Genomic DNA, 22,804 nt, shown 5'->3' with positions numbered 1-22,804 from the left:
CAATCAGTGTAACCAGGGGCCCCATCCAGTATAGTAACCCCAGCTGGTATATAATGGGGGGCCCCAATCAGTGTAACCAGGGGCCCCCATCCAGTATAGTAACCCCAGCTGGTATATAATGGGGGGCCCCAATCAGTGTATCCAGGGGCCCCCATCCAGTATAGTAACCCCAGCTGGTATATAATGGGGGGCCCCAATCAGTGTAACCAGGAGCCCCCATCCAGTATAGTAACCCCAGCTGATATATAGAATGGGGGGCCCCAATCAGTGTAAGCCCAGCTGGTATATAATGGGCCCCACACCCAGTGAGCATCATTAGTACCCACAGATCTCATCTTTAAGTGACTTGTTGTAGAAATCCCCGTTTGCCTTCGGGGCCCCCGACCAGGTCTCCAGACACCAGAACAGTCTTTGTGGCTCAGGAAGTCGTTGTCATCTCCTCCTGGTCTACGCAGTAGTCACCACCAAAACCTCCTCATCTGGTTGGAGGATCCACATATGTCCAGCAGATATTTGGGCCTCCTGAGACCTCCGAATTGAGGGCTGTAAAGTTATCCCGGCCTCACCTCCAGCCCCTGCACATCAAATGGTGTTTTAGTCCCGCCAGACAATAGTCCTACTGTATGTCACCTAAACCAAGATGGCGGCACCAAGATTTCTGAGAGATCTTCTGGGTGGAGAGAGATGTGCGTTCGCTCTCCATGTTTCATTTTGAGGGGGAGTTAAAGGGGCTCTAAAAGTCATTTTATCTAATCACATGCTTGCACAGGCTTTAGAAAGTCTATTCCACACCGACCTTTAGTCTGTAGATCGCCTCAGGGCTCGTTCACATCTGCGTCCGGTCTCCGTTCTGCAGGTTTCCGTTTCCTTCATAAAACAGAGCAGGAGACGGAAACCTGCAGGACTCTTTCATTTGAATGGGTGAGAAAGCTGTCCGGCCGTGAGCGGTGGTAGGCGTTTTATGCTCTCCGCCGCGAAACCGGGTTTTTTAATCCTGACACAGAGTCGGACATGCAGTACTCTGTGTCCGGATGAAAAAAAACGGTTTTGCGGCGGAGAGCATAAAACGCTCACCGCTGCTCACGGACAGACCCGGTCTGTGCTTTCCGTCTTCTGGCATGCAGAAGACAGAAACCACAGACCGGAGACCCGAACGCAGGTGTGAACACAGCGTCAGTGGTCTCTGGATAAGTCCGTTTTTATTCATATGCTAATTAGACTGGTGCACGATACATGGTGCACTCCTCTCCTGTTGTTTCCTATGCACAGGCTGCTGCTGCTGATGACTCGGCTTCCTGTTTGCCTCACACACACAGGAGATAATAGGAGAGAGGAGGCTGCTGGGAACTTCCTGAGCTGGCTGGAAGCTCATTAGCATATGAATAAAGACGGGCTCATTCAGAAACCGCTGAGGCAATTTACAGACTAAAGGTAAGTGTGGAATAGACTTTCTAAAGCCTGTGCAAGCATGTGATTAGATAAAATGACTTTTCCCGGTGACAGAGCCCCTTTAAATCAACCCACAGATTGGCTGAGCAGGAAAACCTCCTCAATCCCGAGTCTTTGCAGCACTTAGTCACAAGATGGGGTTCACTTCTATCGACTACAGGACTAGGAGGTTTCTCAATCACCTCAATCATCCCACCATGTTGGACTTGGAATCACGAGTTTATTTCTGCCTCTGTCGACCATTATGATGAGCATTTTTTGCATGGCGGCTCAGTGGTCAGCATAGCGGCTCAGTGGTCAGCACAGTGGCTCGGTGGTTATATTATTATTAGTAGGGATAAAAGTAATAGTACAGACTGTCCCGTCCTCTCTCTGTACAAGAGGAATGTGAGGCAGATTCTTCTTTATTTATTGCCCCGGCTCATGGTGCAGGGTATCAGTATATTCTGGTGCGGTTTCCACCAGTGATTCGGCCCAAATGAGTCTAACCAGTGCGGAGTCTCGAGCCGTGGCCTCCAAGTCAGATGCAGAATCCGCAACAAGATCCAGCAGGACACTTTATTATTCCTGCTCCAATTAATTTCAACAGGAGGCAGAATGAGGGAGGAATCTGCTGCAAAATCAGCGCCAGAGTCCACTGTGAGAACAAGGCCTGATACTGCTAATAGTGCAACTCCACAGTGACCCCCACACAGGATTATATGCTCCACAGTGGCCCCCACACAGGATTATATGCTCCACGGTGGCCCCCACACAGGATTATATGCTCCACAGTGACCCCCACACAGGATTATATGCTCCACAGTGGCCCCCACACAGGATTATATGCTCCACAGTGACCCCCACACAGGATTATATGCTCCACAGTGGCCCCCACACAGGATTATATGCTCCACAGTGGCCCCCACACAGGATTATATGCTCCACAGTGGCCCCCACACAGGATTATATGCTCCACAGTGGCCCCCGCACAGGATTATATGCTCCACAGTGACCCCCCACACAGGATTATATGCTCCACAGTGGCCCCCACACAGGATTATATGCTCCACAGTGACCCCCACACAGGATTATATGCTCCACAGTGACCCCCACACAGGATTATACGCTCAACAGTGGCCCCCACACAGGATTATACGCTCCACAGTGACCCCCACACAGGATTATATGCTCCACAGTGCCCCCCACACAGGATTATATGCTCCACAGTGCCCCCCACACAGGATTATATGCTCCACAGTGCCCCCCACACAGGATTATATGCTCCACAGTGACCCCCACATAGGATTATATGCTCCACAGTGACCCCCACACAGGATTATATGCTCCACAGTGGCCCCCACACAGGATTATATGCTCCACAGTGACCCCCCCCACACAGGATTATATGCTCCACAGTGGCCCCTACACAGGATTATATGCTCCACAGTGACCCCCACACAGGATTATATGCTCCACAGTGACCCCCACACAGGATTATATGCTCCACAGTGACCCCCACATAGGATTATATGCTCCACAGTGGCCCACACACAGGATTATATGCTCCACAGTGACCCCCACATAGGATTATATGCTCCACAGTGACCCCCACACAGGATTATATGCTCCACAGTGACCCCCACATAGGATTATATGCTCCACAGTGGCCCACACACAGGATTATATGCTCCACAGTGACCCCCACATAGGATTATATGCTCCACAGTGGCCCCCACACAGGATTACAGTGGGGCAAAAAAGTATTTAGTCAGTCACCAATAGTGCAAGTTCCACCACTTAAAAAGATGAGAGGCGTCTGTAATTTTCATCATAGGTAGACCTCAACTATGAGAGACAAAATGAGAAAACAAATCCAGAAAATCACATTGTCTGATTTTGTAAGAATTTATTTGCAAATTATGGTGGAAAATAAGTATTTGGTCACCTACAAACAATCCAGATTTCTGGCTCTCACAGACCTGTAACTTCTTCTTTAAGAGTCTCCTCTTTCCTCCACTCATTACCTGTAGTAATGGCACCTGTTTAAACTTGTTATCAGTATAAAAAGACACCTGTGCACACCCTCAAACAGTCAGACTCCAAACTCCACTATGGTGAAGACCAAAGAGCTGTCAAGGGACACCAGAAACAAAATTGTAGCCCTGCACCAGGCTGGGAAGACTGAATCTGCAATAGGCAACCAGCTTGGATTGAAGAAATCAACTGTGGGAGCAATAATTAGAAAATGGAAGACATACAAGACCACTGATAATCTCCCTCGATCTGCGGCTCCACGCAAAATCTCTCCCCGTGGGGTCAAAATGATCACAAGAACGGTGAGCAAAAATCCCAGAACCAGGCGGGGGGACCTAGTGACTGACCTGCAGAGAGCTGGGACCAATGTAACAAAGCCTACCATCAGTAACACACTACGCCGCCAGGGACTCAGATCCTGCAGTGCCAGACGTGTCCCACTGCTTAAGCCAGTACATGTCCGGGCCCGTCTGAAGTTTGCTAGAGAGCATTTGGATGATCCAGAAGAGTATTGGGAGAATGTCCTATGGTCTGATGAAACCAAACTGGAACTGTTTGGTAGAAACACAACTTTTCGTGTTTGGAGGAAAAAGAATACTGAGTTGCATCCATCAAACACCATACCTACTGTAAAGCATGGGGGTGGAAACATCATGCTGTGGGGCTGTTTCTCTGCAAAGGGGCCAGGATGACTGATCCGGGTACATGAAAGAATGAATGGGGCCATGTATCGGGAGATTGTGAGTGCAAACCTCCTTCCATCAGCAAGGGCATTGAAGATGAAACGTGGCTGGGTCTTTCAACATGCCAATGATCCAAAGCACACCGCCAGGGCAACGAAGGAGTGGCTTTGTAAGAAGCATTTCAAGGTCCTGGAGTGGCCTAGCCAGTCTCCAGATCTCAACCCTATAGAAAACCTTTGGAGGGAGTTGAAAGTCCGTGTTGCCAAGCGACAGCCCCAAAACATCACTGCTCTAGAGGCGATCTGCATGGAGGAATGGGCCAACATACCAACAACAGTGTGTGCCAACCTTGTGGAGACTTACAGAAAACGTCTGACCTCTGTCATTGCCAACAAAGGAGAGAGAACAAAGTATTCAGATGACATTTTGTTACTGACCAAATACTTATTTTCCACCATAATTTGCAAAAAAATTCTTACAAAATCAGACAATGTGATTTTCTGGATTTGTTTTCTCATTTTGTCTCTCATAGTTGAGGTCACCTATGATGTAAATTACAGACGCCTCTCATCTTTGTAAGTGGTGGAACTTGCACTATTGGTGACTGACTAAATACTTTTTTGCCCCACTGTATATGCTCCACAGTGACCCCCACACAGGATTATATGCTCCACAGTGGCCCCCACACAGGATTATATGCTCCACAGTGGCCCTCACACAGGATTATATGCTCCACAGTGACCCCCACACAGGATTATATGCTCCACAGTGGCCCCCACACAGGATTATATGCTCCACAGTGGCCCTCACACAGGATTATATGCTCCACAGTGACCCCCACACAGGATTATATGCTCCACAGTGACCCCCCCACACAGGATTATATGCTCCACAGTGGCCCCTACACAGGATTATATGCTCCACAGTGGCCCTCACACAGGATTATATAATCCACAGTGGCCCCTACACAGGATTATATGCTCCACAGTGGCCCCCACACAGGATTATATGCTCCACAGTGGCCCTCACACAGGATTATATGCTCCACAGTGGCCCTCACACAGGATTATATGCTCCACAGTGGCCCTCACACAGGATTATATACTCCACAGTGGCCCCCACACAGGATTATATACTCCACAGTGGCCCTCACACAGGATTATATGCTACCAAGACCCCCTCCTTCTCAGAGTATACTGATCAGAGGTCCAGGGGAAGTGATTAAAACAAACACCTATAACTCCCCTCGCCTCTCCTGGGTATCCAGCAGTCTGCAACGTCCTCCTCGCTCCTTTTCTTCCTTGTGACTGAAGTCCTGCTCCACAGATGTCACGGTTGGGGCCTGTGATTGGGCCTCAGCGGTCATGTGGGGCGCATTGATGATCAATCACAGGCCCCAGCAGTGAGACCTATGGAGCAGGACCTCAGTCACCGGCCGGCAGAGTATCAGAGTAGATGCTGAGCCCAGGACAGGTGAGTATCAGTATTTTTTGTGATCACCTCCTCCTCTCCATAACAGCATGTATAATGGTTGGGGATTCAGACTTTCTCTGACCGGTATCATGGTGACCGGCAGGCCTGGTTATTACCAGCTGGGCACGGGCCCGGTATCCTACTCCATTGCCGAGTGGGCCCCCAGCACTTGCTTAGGTATGCCGGGTGCTGACGCCGGCACTGGCCACAATGACCACTCCTGTGCTGAAGCTCTACTTCTCTGGAGACACTTTTCTCTGTTTTGGTTGCTTTACTATACATTAGTATAAAATGTTCTACACACACACATAGATATATATATATATATATATATATATACAGCATCTTTATACAGATATTGGGGGGCAGATGGCCACGGGCATCTTCCAAAACTTCAATCTTCCATTAATCAATCCCTGGATCCAGTGGTTACTCTGTCCAGACCCGCCTTCTGATGACATCACTCGATCAGTGTCATCAGGTATGATATGAGAACCAGAAGGAAGGGCAGGGACAGCAGAGCGCCCACAAACAGCAGCAAACTCAGGACAGAGAACCTCCGAGAGCGCCGAGACAGGGACAACTTTGTTTCCTGGTCATGTTCCTGCTCTGCCTGAGGGAGAAAAGAGCAAAGGTCAGCAAGGAAAGTAATGACTGATCAGGGGCCGGTGCATAAAGGACAGCGAGCGGAGGAGACCACATAGGGGTCAGTGGAGAGAGGACAGTACATGGTGGACTGCTGAGAGAGTACAGTACATGGTGGTCTGCTGAGAGAGGACAGTACATGGTGGTCTGCTGAGAGAGTACAGTATGTGGTGGTCTGCTGAGAGAGGACAGTACATGGTGGTCTGCTGAGAGAGGAGACCACATAGGGGTCAGTGGAGAGAGGACAGTACATGGTGGACTGCTGAGAGAGTACAGTACATGGTGGTCTGCTGAGAGAGTACAGTATGTGGTGGTCAGCTGAGAGAGGACAGTACATGGTGGTCTGCTGAGGGAGGACAGTATGTGGTGGTCTGCTGAGAGAGTACAGTATGTGGTGGTCTGCTGAGAGAGGAGACCACATAGGGGTCAGTGGAGAGAAGACAGTACATAGTGGTCTGCTGAGAGAGGACAGTATGTGGTGGTCTGCTGAGAGAGGACAGTATGTGGTGGTCTGCTGAGAGAGTACAGTATGTGGTGGTCTGCTAAGAGAGGAGACCACATAGGGGTCAGTGGAGAGAAGACAGTACATAGTGGTCTGCTGAGAGAGTACAGTACATGGTGGTCTGCTGAGAGAGGAGACCACATAGGGGTCAGTGGAGAGAGGACAGTACATGGTGGTCTGCTGAGAGAGTACAGTACATGGTGGTCTGCTGAGAGAGGACAGTACATGGTGGTCTGCTGAGAGAGTACAGTACATGGTGGTCTGCTAAGAGAGGAGACCACATAGGGGTCAGTGGAGAGAGGACAGTACATAGTGGTCTGCTGAGAGAGTACAGTATGTGGTGGTCTGCTGAGAGAGGAGACCACATAGGGGTCAGTGGAGAGAGTACAGTACATGGTGGACTGCTGAGAGAGGACAGTACGTGGTGGTCTGCTGAGAGAGGACAGTACATGGTGGTCTGCTGAGAGAGGAGACCACATAGGGGTCAGTGGAGAGAGGACAGTACATGGTCTGCTGAGAGAGGAGACCACATAGGGGTCAGTGGAGAGAGTACAGTACATGGTGGACTGCTGAGAGAGGACAGTACGTGGTGGTCTGCTGAGAGAGGACAGTACATGGTGGTCTGCTGAGAGAGGACAGTACATGGTGGTCTGCTGAGAGAGGACAGTACATGGTGGTCTGCTGAGAGAGGACAGTACTTGGTGGACTGCTGAGAGAGGACAGTACGTGGTGGTCTGCTGAGAGAGGAGACCACATAGGGGTCAGTGGAGAGAGTACAGTACATGGTGGTCTGCTGAGAGAGGACAGTACATGGTGGTCTGCTGAGAGAGGAGACCACATAGGGGTCAGTGGAGAGAGGACAGTACATGGTGGTCTGCTGAGAGAGGAGACCACATAGGGGTCAGTGGAGAGAGTACAGTACATGGTGGACTGCTGAGAGAGGACAGTACATGGTGGTCTGCTGAGAGAGGACAGTACGTGGTGGTCTGCTGAGAGAGGACAGTACATGGTGGTCTGCTGAGAGAGGACAGTACATGGTGGTCTGCTGAGAGAGGACAGTACATGGTGGACTGCTGAGAGAGGACAGTACGTGGTGGACTGCTGAGAGAGGACAGTACATGGTGGTCTGCTGAGAGAGGACAGTACGTGGTGGACTGCTGAGAGAGGACAGTACATGGTGGTCTGCTGAGAGAGGACAGTACATGGTGGTCTGCTGAGAGAGGACAGTACGTGGTGGACTGCTGAGAGAGGACAGTACGTGGTGGTCTGCTGAGAGAGGACAGTACATGGTGGTCTGCTGAGAGAGGACAGTACGTGGTGGTCTGCTGAGAGAGGACAGTACGTGGTGGTCTGCTGAGAGAGGAGACCACATAGGGGTCAGTGGAGAGAGTACAGTACATGGTGGTCTGCTGAGAGAGTACAGTATGTGGTGGTCTGCTGAGAGAGGAACCACATAGGGGTCAGTGGAGAGAGTACAGTACATGGTGGTCTGCTGAGAGAGGACAGTATGTGGTGGTCTGCTGAGAGAGGAGACCACATAGGGGTCAGTGGAGTGACCACGGTACAATGGGGGGGGGGGTCAGTGAAAAGAGGATGGTAGATGGGAGTCAGAGATGATAGGATGGTACATAGGGAGTCAGAGGAGAGGGGACAGGATGATTGGGAGTCAGAGATCACAGTCAGTAGAGGGAGGATGGGAGGTCAGTAGAGAGGAGATAATGCTTAGGGGGTCAGCAGAGAGGTCACATTGGGGTCAATGGACAGAACAGTTTGTACCTGCAGAGCTAGTATTAAAGCTTTGATCCCAACACAGGAGAAGCCGCACACGATGCTTATTATGGCCAATCTTCGTAGACTGCATGATGGGAAATATCCAGAATGATTCCTTCTTTTTTGCTGAACACCTGGAGCTTTCGATGGCTTTGTGGGGTCACTGACCAGGACACGGATTTCCTCTTCTGTCGCTCCATTTTGAAGCTTTTGGTCATCTGCTATTGGCTGAATCTTTGATGGGAAGAGATGGAAGCCTTGTTATGTGTGCAGTCCTCACCACCCTCTTACCTTCAGTGCAATGTAGCAATGGCCATCCCTCTGTTAGTATGGTGGGATGTCCAGGAAGGACCAAGATGGTCACTAGTTTGCAACATCAACATGAAATGAATTTATTGCAGTATAATATTCAATACCAGGCAGGTCATTTATATCACAAGCGATGTCTATAGTGGATGAACATATGGAAAACAGTCATGAGAGAGACTCCGCCCATCAGAACATAATGGAAAAAAAAATCTGGTCTTTAAAAAGCCTGAAAATTAAGTAAAACCAACCTCAGATGAACAACAAGACACAGCAGATTCTACCAAGTCACTGCAACAAAAAACAGAAAAATGCAGAAGCCGTGTCTGAGAGATGACGACCACCCTTAGCACATGCATAGGAGTTGGGGCCACTATCAGATGTCCTTGACACATTATAACATAAAGCAGCAGTTTGGGCAGTTTGCTGCTCTGGAGCTGTCTTGGATGGGTTAATTTTACTTTCCCTGTCGTCCCACCAGCGGCGCAACATGGGGTATTTCTGTCCCTGTGTGCTGGTAGGAAAGGTGGATATTTAATTAGCCAATTAAATACATGTCTTGCCCTATAGAGGACACAAGGACCTCCCCCTTGCGTGTTTTTTTCTGTCCTGTGTGACCGGACAGGTGGGGGAGAACCTTGTGTCCTCCTTAGGGGGCCAGGCTGAGGGTCTTACCTTAGTCCTGGTCTTCATTTTTCATTCTTCTTTCAATCTTCTTTTTCTTGCTTCTTTCCCTGTTGGGGATAGTCCTAATACGTCTCTCATGCCACTTCCTCTCCCTGCACTTACCTCCAGAACTGCAGACAGCGCAGGCTACTCGCGCCACCGGCCTGCATACTACTTTAGCTGGGAACTTTTGTTCCTCAGCTTTGGTTCCGGACGGTCGCTTTTTTCAGGCGCACACTTCTGGTTCGCGGCTAGCGCATACCGGAAGTGCTAGTCTTAGACAGGCCGCGGCCTGTGTTGGTACTTAAAATTTCTGGTTGTCCTGTCCCACTTCATTAGAAGTCCCCCAGACTTCTTCGCCAGTCCCCCCTGGCTTTGGATTTATGTGTAAAGGCCAGGGCCGGGTGATTTTGTTTGAGGGGCTGTTGGAGGCACGTAAGCTCCGCCCCTTCCGGGTCACCAGACTAAAGGAGGGCTCCAGGCTTTCACTGATACCCTTCCTGGTGTACCCAGTATACTGGTCCTGTGCTGTGCATTACTGCAGTCCTGTGGAAAGCATCTCCTGTTTTATTGTTGCTATTCTTCCGTGACAAACTTCAAAGCTTGGTAAGATCTTTCCTATCTATTTTGCTGTTGTTAGCTTCTTGTTTGTTCCATCTCTGATTTTTTGCTTCAGTGTTTGGCATAATGTCATCCTCCACTACGCCTCCTGGCGACCAGAGGAGGAGAAAAGGGTCATCAAAACGTAAACACTTGACCTGTTTTGATTGTGACGTCCTGCTCCCAGATGGTAGGTTGTGCTCCTTTTTTGGGGTCTGTTACCAATTATGGTGAAAGGTTAATAAAAACACTGTTTTTAGGCTATGAATGGTCTCATTGCCGTGGTTGCAGAGGGCCTCCTCCTGAGGAACCCTCTCCCAGAGAGATGGTAGCATGGGTCAAGGAGTATATGGTGAGTACGGTTTTGTAAGCAGTACTAAGGAGACAGTTCCTCTCTGCTATGTGTCCTTATCTTTGTTGCAGGACGATTTCTTAAAGGATATCCATACTACCTTGTCTCAGCTCGCTAAGAGACCTTGTCCTGAAAGGCGGTCCTTGTCACTCCCCTCTATAGAAAGACTCCAGGTGGGTGACGACTCAGACTTCTCTGCTGATGAGTCGGTCCATTCCAGCAGACCTATTTTTCATTACAATCAAACTAATAGGCTGCTGAAGTCCATCCGCTCTAAAGTTGACCAGGATGTTGATGGGGAAGCCTCCACGTCCACCACTGGGGAGCATATTATCTTCCATGCGGACACATCTCTGGCCAACATCATGCTCCAGCAATGGAAGCAACCTGAAAAAGGACATTCCTCCACCAAAGTCTTCAGGTCCCTGTTCCCCATGGACCCATCACAGTGGGACAAGTGGGGGCCTCCCCTGAAGGTGGACCTCGCTGTGGCAAAATTGTCACGTCGGACCGTTGTTCCATTAGAAGATGGCTCAAATCTTCAGGACCTCCTGGATCGCAGAGCAGACTCCAGTTTAAAGAAATTGTCTTCCACCAGGTCAGGCCTCTGTAGCCATAGCCTCAACTGCGGTGTCTGATTACCTGCGGACCAGTCTTTCCCAACTCGAACGGGACCTCCCCCTCCCAGGGGTCGAGAATCAACATCTGGTCTTGGACGCTAGCAACAACGGCGGTCTAGATACCGTCCTAGAGGCACGGGTCGTGGTAATCTCAGGGATGACCCCAAAAAGAAGCCTGAATTTTGAGAGGGTGCCGCTCTCTGTGGCCATAATTCCTGTTTGAGGATGACTTTTCCATTTTTCAGTGGCATGGCAAACCGATATAGAATATCTTTGGGTTATACAGGTGGTAGAACTCGGTTACACCACAGAGTTCGATTATCTACCTCCCGACCGGTTTGTCATCACCTGGCTTCTTCTCGTTGCACAGCAATCCATCCTGGAAGCTTCAGTTGTGGAGTATATCGCAAAAGGGGCTCTAGAAAGGGTTCCTCCTTCAGACTTCGGTCTGGGGGTTTACTCTCCAGTCTTCCTAGTTCCAAAACCTTCAGGAGACTGGAGAATGATATCAATCTAAGGTACCTCAACCGATACATAAAAAGAAAATCTTTCCGGATGGAGTCTGTAGACTCTGTAACATCTTTTCTACAGCAGGGAGAAGTAATGATCACTCTAGATCTCAAAGACGCGTATCTCCATGTTCCTATTTTTCATCCTCACAGGAAGTATCTCAGAATCGCCATTTATATAGCTGGCCAATGAGAGCATTATCAATTCACCGCACTGCTGTTTGGCATTTCCTCAGCCCCATTCGTTTTCACCAAGGTGGTCGCCACCGCCCTCAGACTACAAGGTTATTCATCGTTCCCTATTTGGATGTCTGGCCTATAAAAGCTCAGTCTGCTGCAATCCTCCAACATCATCTCCAGAGTCAATGCAGATCTTCTTCTCCAGCCCAAGGAAGTTGAGAATAGAGGCTGCCGCCCGCTTTCTGTTTCACACCTGGCGAATTACCATCCGCACCACCATGAGAGTCCTCGGCTTGATGTCATCCTCGGCCAGGGCGGTCCCTTGGGCTTTACGGCATTTGCGTCCCCTTCAGACAGAAGTGTTGAGAACCTGGAATGGCTCTCCACTGGGATTTCACAAGAAGATCTGCCTTTCTCCCAGTACCCGTCTTTCCCTCAGATGGTGGATACACTTAAAAGATGGAAGGTCCTCAGTCCCGACAGCGTGGACCTTGTTGACACCAGATGCATCCCATCTGGAAGACAAGACTGTGCAAGGTCATTGGAGGAGACCGGAGTTGGGAATGTCCAATATCAAAGAGCTCAGAGCAGTCTACCTGGTGCTTCTTCACTTTGCTCAGGATCTCAGAGGCAAAGCAGTGAAGGTTCGTTCAGACAACATGACCACTGTCATCTATCTGAACAAACAAGACGGCACCAGATCTCCAGCCCTGCCCAGAGAGGCAAATCTAATATTCTCCTGGGCAGAAAAGATTCTGACCCAGTTAGCTGCTGTTCACATCAAGGGCTCCCTGAACATAGTAGCGGATCAGTTGAGTCGGGGTATCACCGTATCAGGAGAATGGTCTCTCAGTCCAGACATATTTCAACAGATCGTCCAAAGATGGGGTCTTCCAGAGGTCGATCTTATGACAACCCGACTCAACGCCAAGGTGGAAACCTTCTGCTCACTATACCAGGAGGACAATCCCTTGGCAGTGGATGCCCTGTCCATCCCCTGGAGGTTCAGGCTGTTCTACATCTTCCCTCCAATTCCAATCACACCAAAGGTATTGATAAAAATAACACAGGACCAAGCCTCAGAAAATCGCCATAATCCCATTCTGGCCAAAAAGGGCTTGGTTTGCCCAGCTCATGAAAATGAGTCAAGGCATTTATTTTAGGATTCCCCCCCTCCCAGATCTGGTAACCCAAGGAGAGCTGAGATGCGAGGATCTGAGGAGACTCAACCTGACAGCCTGGAGGTTGACCAGTCCCTATTAAGGAATAGAGGACTATCTCAAGCTGTTCTGAAGACTCTCGCAAGCGCCAGAGCTGTGTCTACTAATAGTTACAGAAGAATTGGTAACATCTTCAACGCCTGGTGTCTTGAACATGAAGTGGACTAGACAATCCCCCAATAAGGGCGATCCTGGATTTTCTTCAGAATGGACTAGACAGAGGGCTCGCTGCTCCCACCCTAAAGGTACATGTAGCCGCTCTGTCCGCCTATCTGGGGAGGCATTTGTCTCAAGATCCTTTAGTAAGCACCTTTATCAAAGGGGCAATTAGGCTGAGACTTGTGGTTACAACTCCTGTCCACCAGTGGGACCTCAATACGGTCCTTTTGGCACTATTCACAAAACCTTTTGAGCCTGTGGAAGAGGTTGAACTAAAATTCCTGAACAGCATTTCTTCTAGGGTCAGTGAGCTGCAAGCTGTGTCTTCGGAGGAGCCATATACCTCCTTTTTCCCGGATCGTGTTCAGCTTAGGTTCCTTCCACCACAAATATAAACCAGCTGATCACCTTACCATTATTTTTTCCATCTCCTTCCTCTGCTGACGAAGTAAAGTTTCATACACTAGACTTTGTGAGATGCCTGAGGATCTACCTCCAGCGTACATGGTCCTTCAGGAAGTCCGAGAACCTCCTCATCAACGACTTGGGGAGACACAAGGGGCTTAAGGCTTCCAAAGCCTCAATTTCACGCTGGGTCAGGGAGACAATTAAAATCTCTTATTCAACCCAGGTTTTGTGTCCTCCGCCCCTTCTAAGGGCGCATTCCACGAGGTTGGTTTCCACCTCCTGGGCAGAGACAAAAGCTTGGTCCTCGGAGTCAACTTTTGTGTCCCACTACCGCCTGAACACTCAAGCTTCAGAAGCTACTGCTTTTGGTCGCACGGTTTTAACTGCAGTTTGTGGTGAGGACCAGCCCTAGGGGATTACTCGCTATCTCCCCACATTGTGCCGCTGGTAGGATGACAGGGAACGAAGGATTATGAAGATAATCTTGTTTCCCTTAGTCCTAACAGCGGCAAAAGACTTCCCGCCCAGAAGGGAAAAAAAATGTTTTCATTGTTATCAATATGTTGTATTACTTATGTATTATTATATTACTCTTGTATATACACGCAAGGGGGAGGTCCTTGTGCCCTCTTATAGGGCAAATCATGTATTTAATTGGCTAATTAAAATTTCCGCCTGTCCTACCAGCACACAGGGGCAGAAATACCCCATTTTGTGCTGCTGTTAGGACTAAGGGAAACAAGATTATCTTCATAATCCTTCGTTTTGGTTCTTCCATTTTAAGTCCAGATGTTTTAGATTTGTAGAAGGTCTTTTGTACTTTTGGGTACAAAGGTGCAAGGTTGTGACCATATGCCATGAGCACAACATCGAAGCTCTATAGGTTTATCTTATACATTAGAAAAAGAGGCCTGACCTGAAGTTAGGTGACGATTTATATTCCACAGGTTCAAGTATATATTAGGGCATTCCTTAAAGCAGTGGTGTGCGGAATTCTTGTTCCTACTATCCGCAGAAGCCACAATGAACATTTGGTGCCAGAAGTGGGATAGTGTAGTCAGTGATGTCAAACTGAATATACCAGGGGAGACGAGAGACACATGATGGAGAAATGTGTAAAAGGAAAGCAGGTGCCCGACCCCCGTTCAGTCCACATTGATCTCTCAAGGTCTTTGCATGGTGTGCATCGGTTGGGTACAAAGCTTAGAGGACTAGGAAGCTCCATAGAGGGCTTAGCTGTAGGGGCTCATATTGAAGTCATCTTTGACAGATGAATTAGAATTTTAAGACCACTTAAGTACTTGTGTTATAGTTGTGACTAATATCTTGTACAGAATCTGGATGACTGGTTTCTCAGGGGCCCATCTCTCAGTCTCCAGAGTCTCATCTCTTTCTCCAAAGCCTTCAGTATCTAGAGTTTGTCCAGGACACAAGATCCCACACACCTTCTCTATCTCTCTTAGTCACTTAGAACCACCAGTGATGCCTTTCCCCAGTCCCATTAATCCACAAGTACCAAATAAGATCAAGTACAAGCAGTTGTGATGGCTCCATTGTGGCTGAGGACATAGTCCATCTGTTGTTAGACCTCTTGAAGAACGCATAGGGGAGAATTCCCACCTCAGGATCTCATGTCCCAAAGGGGCTTCCACCACCAGACCCCATCAGACTGAGAGGGCATTTCAGGTCAGGTTATACAAACCCTCCTCTCCTAAAAAGACCCTCAACTATCAAATCCTATGCATAATTTGGAAGTTTTAAGGTTTGCTGTTAAATTCCTACAAGAAGGGCTTTATAGATGCTTTAACACCTTAAAGGTGCACTTCATGGCCATTTATGCCTTTATCTTAAAGGGATTGTCTACGTTCACACCAATAATGAGAGACCAAGGTTATTGTTGGTATAATGAAAAGTTTTCCAGTCTACTTTCTGTATCAAGTCTTTTCGGTTTTCTAGGTCTCTGCTTGTTGTCAATTTTCTTACTACCAGTGGATACAAATCAGCCCATAGTCATGAGATGTAGGGTCTGTGGTCCTGTGGTGGACACACAGGACAATAATCAGACATGAGCTGTGGGACCACTGCATGACCATGGACTGATATTTATCCACTGGCAGCAAGCAGAATGAATGACAGCAAGCAGAGATCTAAAAAACTGTGAGAAACTGATACCGGGAGTTTATTGGAGAATTGTACAACTTTTCATTGTAAAAACAATACCCATCGGTTGCTCAATATTGATCTGAGAATGGATAATCCCTTTAAGGACACAACCTCAGGCAGTCAGAGTCAGGGCTGTTCCGTACTTCCACTCACACATCAGTCTGGACATTGTTGTCTCTACCTTTCTTCCAGATCTACAAATGGAAGACGAGCCCAGGTTTCACTTGTTGGATGTCTGTAGGATGATCTGGATTCACATCATAAGATCCAGCCCTTTAGGAATATCAATGTTCCTTTGAAGGGTCCAGGGAAGGTCACAAATCCCTCCAGTCGCTCTGCCCTATGGGCGCCCTCGGGTTTGTGCTGCCATCGTATTCAATGTTATCTGCGACGTTCTTCATCTGAGGTCGAATTTTCTAAATCTTAAGCTCTTCTTTTTTTTTTTTTTTTATTATTTATGTCCTGATACGTAAGGGCAGAGAGTGTACGGAGGGCGCACTGTGTACTGTGCACGGTGTACTTTGTTTTTCTCATGACTGCACCGTAGTAATAGCAGATAAGATCTACACACACACATATATATATATATATATATATATATATATAACACAACATCTGGTGAGCATCTCTTCTATATACTCCTGTGACTGACCATAAGGGCCCCCACAATCCTCCGGCAGACACATAGTGGCCCCGCACAATCTCTGCTGTCCCGTTACTAGCATCAGATTTGAAAGGACACGAGCAGCGTTGTGCGTGCATCGGACATTAGGGCCACGGCTGATCTTCTCATATTAATGAACAATAATCCCATTTAACCCCTTTGAGGACACCACTATGCCACTGAATGTCTTATCTGCAATGACTAACTGGTATAGAATCTCTTGCACCCCCACCTTTATTTTACACCCAGCCCCCAGATTTTCATTCTTCTCTTGCTTTCCACTTTGCCATCCCCATGTCGGTGTAACCCTGGGATATAATTGACCCGTCTGGATTCAGATATTTCTCTTCAATAAAATTCCTTCATGTTCTGATCTGACTTGTATGTATTACGTTATTCCATCTACTCACATATTAACCAAACCCCAGCCGTCTACATGCCGAGCGGCAGCCCCTGTTCTCAGCCCACCCACTTACGTCTTCTGGCTCCCCCAACCATCCTCGCTGAGTCCCAGAGACCTGACAAATAGCTTCTGTCCCCTTTGCCATAAAGCCTGTGTGCGAGGACAAGTCATACACTGAAGGTTGCCCTTTGTACATACAAATAGTAACCCTGGCTCTGTAGCCACTGGCCCGCATGGCCTGTACCTGGTGTCCCCATACCTGCGGCTGCTGCACCTCAGTCATGTTCTCTCATCGTGCAGGATGATGCCGGGATTTCCAGGTCTTGGTGGGCAGGTCAGTTTATGGGAAACAATGCTCTATATACTCCCGGTATCTATATGCCGTGTGCTGTGAGCTCTGCGCGCTGTTATTGGTGTTCACACTGCAGACAGTGACTCAATGAGACAGGTATGACATACCTGGGCAAGGCGTGGGGATTCTCACTGTGACTCAAACTGCCTGGAATGAAACCACATTCCGCTCTCCAGGCCCGGCCCCTACTAGCTCCATGCACTTGGGTGTTATTAGTGCATCTCCAGGAGGATGCCGGGTGAATAACAGGGTGCGGATACAATATATGATATACTGAATGTACAACTAGGGCAGCGAGTACAGGAAGAAATATCAGAGGCTGCCTCAGTAACTAGACCCCTAAGCAAGAGCAGGGAGGAGGGGAAGATGCCCATATATTGTGATTGTGTGTTGTGTCAGGTATGAGGACAGCCCGAATTATGGTCTGTCAGGTGTGAGGACGGCCCGGACCGTCTTGTGTCAGGTATGAGGACAAGCCCAGTCCATGTTGTGTTGGGGGTGAGGACAGCCCGGACCATCTTGTGTCGGATGTGACAATGGCCCGGACTATGTTGTGTCAGGTGTAAGGACGGTCCGGACCGTCTTGTGTCAAGTATGAGGACAGCCCGGACCGTGTTGTGTCGGATGTGACGATGGCCCGGACTATGTTGTGTCAGGTGTAAGGACGGTCCGGACCGTCTTGTGTCAAGTATGAGGACAGCCCGGACCGTGTTGTGTTGGGTATGAGGACAGCCCGGACCATGTTGTGTAGAGTGTGAGGACAGCTCGGACCGTGTTGTGTTGGGTATGACGACAGCCCGGACCGTGTTGTGTCAGGTGTGAGGAACAGCCCGGACCATCTTGTGTTGGATGTAAGGATGGCCCGGACTGTGTGTGTCAGGTATGAGGACAGCCCGGACCGTCTTGTGTCGGATGTAAGGACAGCCCGGACCATGTTGTGTCAGGAGTGAGGACGGCCCGGACCATGTTGTGTCAGGTGAGGACAGCCCGGACCCTCTTGTGTCAGGTATGAGGACATCCTGGATCCTGTTGTGTCGGGTGAGGACAGCCCGGACCGTGTTGGATGAGAACATATCTGTCTGTGGTGTAAGGTTTAGGACAGGATTACTCAGTCCATGGTATGAGAAGAGAATTGTTCACACTGTGCAGTGTAAGGTCTAACCAGTCACAGTTTGGACCATTATGAGGTTTCTAGAATGATGATCTTTATCTAGAAAAGACATCCTTGGGCACAATTCTTTTGCTGAGCCTTTCTGTTCAGTTTCCTGGCCCAGTGGTAAGGACACCCACCATCCCTAGAAAGGAGAACTCAACTAAGCAAGAGGAACTTAATTTGATGGTTAGAAAAGCAGGGAAGTCTTTTCTTTATGAACTCCAATGGTCATCAAAACCAACATCCCTTGGAATGGGACACTCACCTCAGTACTCTATGGGCTTAGCAATTATGGCCCCTGACTAAAGAGCAAAGCTTCCTCCAACCTCCAAGTATTAGAGAGCCATCAGATTAGCCCTCCAGCATTTCCATCTGCCCTAAGCTCTCCTAAAGTGAAGGCAGCAGAAGATGGGACTAAGAACCAGGAATCACTGAATGGTGTTGATAGAAGAGGTCAGTCATACAGCAGCCTGGCCCAGCAGGAACTCTCTTCTCCTAGGGAAGTGAAGTCTCAGTTCCTAAGTGTTTCATCTCATCCGTCTGCCATGATGTTGTGGCCACCAAAAACATTGAACTTCATTGTTTCGCTTCTTATATGGATCATCCTACCTTTCTAAATGACCTATCAATAGACTGGACCTTGGAGTTTATTTGCCCTCCTCCAAACGATCTTACACCCAGAGACCTCGAGAAGGTCCAGAAGGAACCGGTATAGGCACAGTAGTAGGGTTAGAGTAGGGTACACATTTCCAGTTTCCCTTACGTCCTACCAGCAGCACAGTAAGGGGGTGTATTTCTACCCCTGTGTGCTGATAGGACAGGCAGAATTTTTAGCCTAATAAATTGCAGGACAACACCCATATAAGAGGGCAAAAGAGACCCCCCCTTCCATTGTGTTTCCTTCTGTCCTCTGTGGTAGGACAGGTGGAGGAGGCTTTTGTCCTCCCATTTTTCTGAAAAGGATTTCGAGGTTTAATTACTTACTTTTTAGTAGATTTCTCCTCTTCAGCTGTTCATTTCTTTTCCTTGGCAGATCTGACTCCCGAGGTTTCCTTGTGTCTCCCCGCTGCGCTCTGTGTCCGTAGCTGTTCCTGCCCTTGTCAGATCACCACTAAGCAGCTTCAGGCCTGACCTTAGCGGAGCTTTGGCTCTGGAGCCAGTGACTTTGTTCTTTATGTGGGTCCTGTTTCCTGGGGGACCCTTTTTTCTGTTACACTTTTGCGGCCTACTTCTTGTACCACTGGATTGCGCTACTGCCCAGTTTTAAGGCCCCTCTCTTTACCGCTGTGGTATTAAAGACCCCATTGTTAGGGGTCTCTAATGAGTTTGTGTATATAAATGATGGAGTGTGGTCTCTCCTCCCTGAGACAATGGTTCTCTCTTATAGGCTGAGACCTTAGTACATTTCCTTTTGGTTTGCTACTGTCTGCATTTTTTTCCGCTCTCCTGTTACTGTCAAGCCTACTGTTCTGACTTTTTCTCTTTTATAGATGTCGTCCTCTGTTCCCGGTGTCAGCGGCACGTCCTCCAAGCTGAAACATTATACAGAGTGCGACATCCCTCTGCCTGATGGTATGACTACAGTCGCTGTTGCCAATGCTGTTGGACCCATCTGAGGAACTGTCCATATGTGACGTAATTGTGTGGGTCAAGGAGTAAGTGAAAGATTCCAGGAAGGAAACCCAGAAGTTGATTTCTCAGATCTCTAAGAAGCTTCATACTTTGAGACCATCTCAGTCAGTTCCATTAGAGGAGGAATGTCAGGTGCTCAATTAGACGCATTCGTCTAATGAAGACACTTTGGAAAATCCCAGCAGGCCTCTTTTTGCCCTAGAAAGGATGCAGAGGCTGCTGAAGTCCATCCGGACTGAGAATGTTGAACTTGGGGAAGCCTCTAGTTCCACCAATAGGGAGCATAGGGCCTTCCAAGTGGATGTGACACTGGATAAAGCTATAACAAGGGATTAGAGTCATCCCAAAAAGGGGTTCCCTGCCTAAGGTGGATATGGTGGTAGCTAAATTGTTCCGCCATGTGGCAGAAGATGGATTCAATCTCTAAGTCTCTATACATAGACACATGGAGTGCACACTTAGGAAGGCTTATTCCTTGGACTCTGCTCAGGCTTCTGTGGGCATCGTCTCCAACGAAGTAACAAAAAAGCAGGGCTCTGACCTGGCCCATCTGAAGAGGGACTCCGGAGTCTCCAGAGACTATTTATTATCCTTTATGGGTGCAGTTTCCTTGGCAGCAGACTACCTATCGGAAGCTTCCGTAGACCAAGGAAAGATGGCCACCAACCTATGGCCCTCTCTACAGCTGCTAGAAGGCCATTATGGTTGAAGTCTTGGAGAGCGAACAATACCTCCAAGCATAACTTATGCTCTCTACCCTTTGAGCTGGGTAAACATTTTGGCAGAGGCCTGGATGACATGATGGAAGATCTAACTGATGAAAAGGGGAAAGCCTTTGCAGTCTTTTAGAGGAAAAGCAGGAATTTGTGCCAGGGCAGAAATTATCAGCAACTGCAATTCCCCCACGTCCAATCCGCAGCACAATAGATGGGGTATTCCTGTCCCTGTGTGCGGTTTAGGACAGGTGGATTTTTAATTACATTAATAAAGCAATTAACCCCCCCTATAAGAAGGTAAGAGGAACCTCCTCCCCTTGTGTTTTTTTTCTGTCCTGTGAGTAGGACAGGTGGAGGAGGCTTTCCCCCTACGCCCAACAGCAGCACAACTGGGGTATTCCTGCCCCTATGAGCTGTTAGGACAGGTGGAATTTTTAATTACCTAACAGCAATTGACCCCTATAAGAGGCCGGAAGACCAACTCCCCCTTGTGTTTTTTTCTGTCCTGTGGGACAGGACAGGTGGACAGGGGAGAGGTGCTCCGGCCTCCTATAGGGGGTCCCCTCTCCCCCCTAATTGTACCTTTCTGCACGGCGCCTGAGAGGTCCCCCTCGCTGCTCCTGGCCGGCTTCCCTCGCTGAAGCTGTGTGACCTTCAGCGTGCAGTGCGTCATGTCTCTTGCGGAGTCCAGCGGGGTAGGAACTTCCGTGCTCCGCCAGGTCCTGGGAACCAGTTTGCAGCTCCCGGGTTCCGCCGAGGACCGCTTCCGGGTAAGCCACGTATGCGCAGACCGCGCGACCCGTTCTATGGGCAGTGGCTGCGAGAAAATGAAGTCAAAGGAAGCAGGTAGGAACGCTCTGCTGTTTGTATTACCCCTCTCCTGTGTAGTAGGGGGGGGACAGTATTGGGGCACAGAGGAGTCACACTAAGGGGAAAATCGGACCTGAGCTTAGGTGGGTGTGGTTTCCCGCCCCCTTTCCCTCCCCAGCCCGCCTATTTAAACCCCCCTCCACCAGGTAAAGGTGCTTGTCGCTCCGGTTACAGGCACTTCTGAGAGCTGCTGCCTCAGGATTGGTATTTCTATTGTTGGAATTGCGGATTCTCATTATCAAGGTCGGTGGAGGGGAGAGGGACTGGGGCAGCAACCTAGGAGGTCCGAACCCTTATGCTATTTTTTTGTGTGCATGTCTCTTCTCCTCTCTTCCTCTTATAGAATGTCCTGTTCATCCTCCTCGACTCTCCCTTGGAGGAAAACCACATCCAAGAGGAGACATTTGGCTTGCGCCCGATGCAAGATTCCCCTTCCTGATGCCTGTGAGTACAGGTACTGCCAGGGATGCAGAGGCCCCCCCCCCCCCCTCTGAGGCTACCCCCATTAGGGAAGTAGTCTCCTGGGTGATAGACTTTGTGTCCCATTCTATGAAGAAGATGGACGATACCATCTCCCATCTCGCCAAAAGACCCCGGCTAGAGGTGTCCGAGCCCTCCCTCCCACTCCTGGAAAGACTACATATTGGGGAGGTGGAGTTCTCTGAGGAGGATGTTGTGGAGGTGGAGAAAGAAATATTTCCCCTCAAGAAGATGGGCAGACTTCTTAGAGTCATCAGACCAAGAGATCGGGAGGCTGGTGAAAGTCCAAGCAGGAGGGCGAAATCCTTTAAGGCCAGTTCAGACCTGGTCCAGGTAATGGAGGGAGAGTGGAGGCGCCCTGAGAGAGCGTTCGCACCTTCCTCAAGGTTTAGGGCTCTCTTCCCGGTGTTGGATTCCCAGCAGGGGGCCTGAGGCCACCACCCAAGGTAGACGTGGCAGTGGCAAAGTTATCCCGCGAACTGTCCTTCCTGCTGAGGACAGGTCAAGCTTGCAGGACCCGTTGGACCGCCGCGTGGAGAGGTCCTTGAGGCGGGCATATTCTGCCGCCTTTTCTCAGGCCTCCGTGGCCATATCGGCAAATGAGGTGGTTGCTGGCCTGCAGGCTGAATTATCATCCCTTGCTAGGGATATAGACACAGGGGTCCACCAGGATGACCGACATTAACTTGTTGGTGGACCACATGGCTGAAGCCTCCAGGACACAATTGAAGCTTGCCTCTAAATCAATGGCCCTTACTACCGTGGCCAGTCGGCCATTATGGCTTAAGCCGTGGAGGGTGGACAACGCCTCCA

At 49.1% G+C, this 22,804-nt stretch overlaps 1 protein-coding gene across 1 annotated transcript; it reads right to left on the bottom strand.

The window, feature by feature from the left end:
- Window positions 1-5,966: 5,966 nt before the first annotated feature.
- TMEM265 (transmembrane protein 265) lies at window positions 5,967-17,165 on the bottom strand. Its single transcript, XM_075283761.1, has 3 exons — window positions 17,048-17,165; window positions 8,545-8,772; window positions 5,967-6,234 (listed from the first exon to the last, which is right to left on the bottom strand). The coding sequence occupies exons 1-3, from the start codon at window positions 17,069-17,071 to the stop codon at window positions 6,082-6,084; spliced, it is 405 nt and encodes a 134-aa protein (XP_075139862.1). The 5' UTR covers window positions 17,072-17,165; the 3' UTR covers window positions 5,967-6,081.
- Between the last annotated feature and the right edge of the window lie 5,639 nt (window positions 17,166-22,804).

The sequence above is a fragment of the Leptodactylus fuscus genome, chromosome 8 (assembly GCF_031893055.1).
Source record: "Leptodactylus fuscus isolate aLepFus1 chromosome 8, aLepFus1.hap2, whole genome shotgun sequence".
NCBI lineage: Eukaryota > Metazoa > Chordata > Amphibia > Anura > Leptodactylidae > Leptodactylus > Leptodactylus fuscus.
The sequence above is the reverse complement of the archived record's forward strand: the minus strand, read 5'-3'. Positions and strand labels throughout refer to the sequence as shown.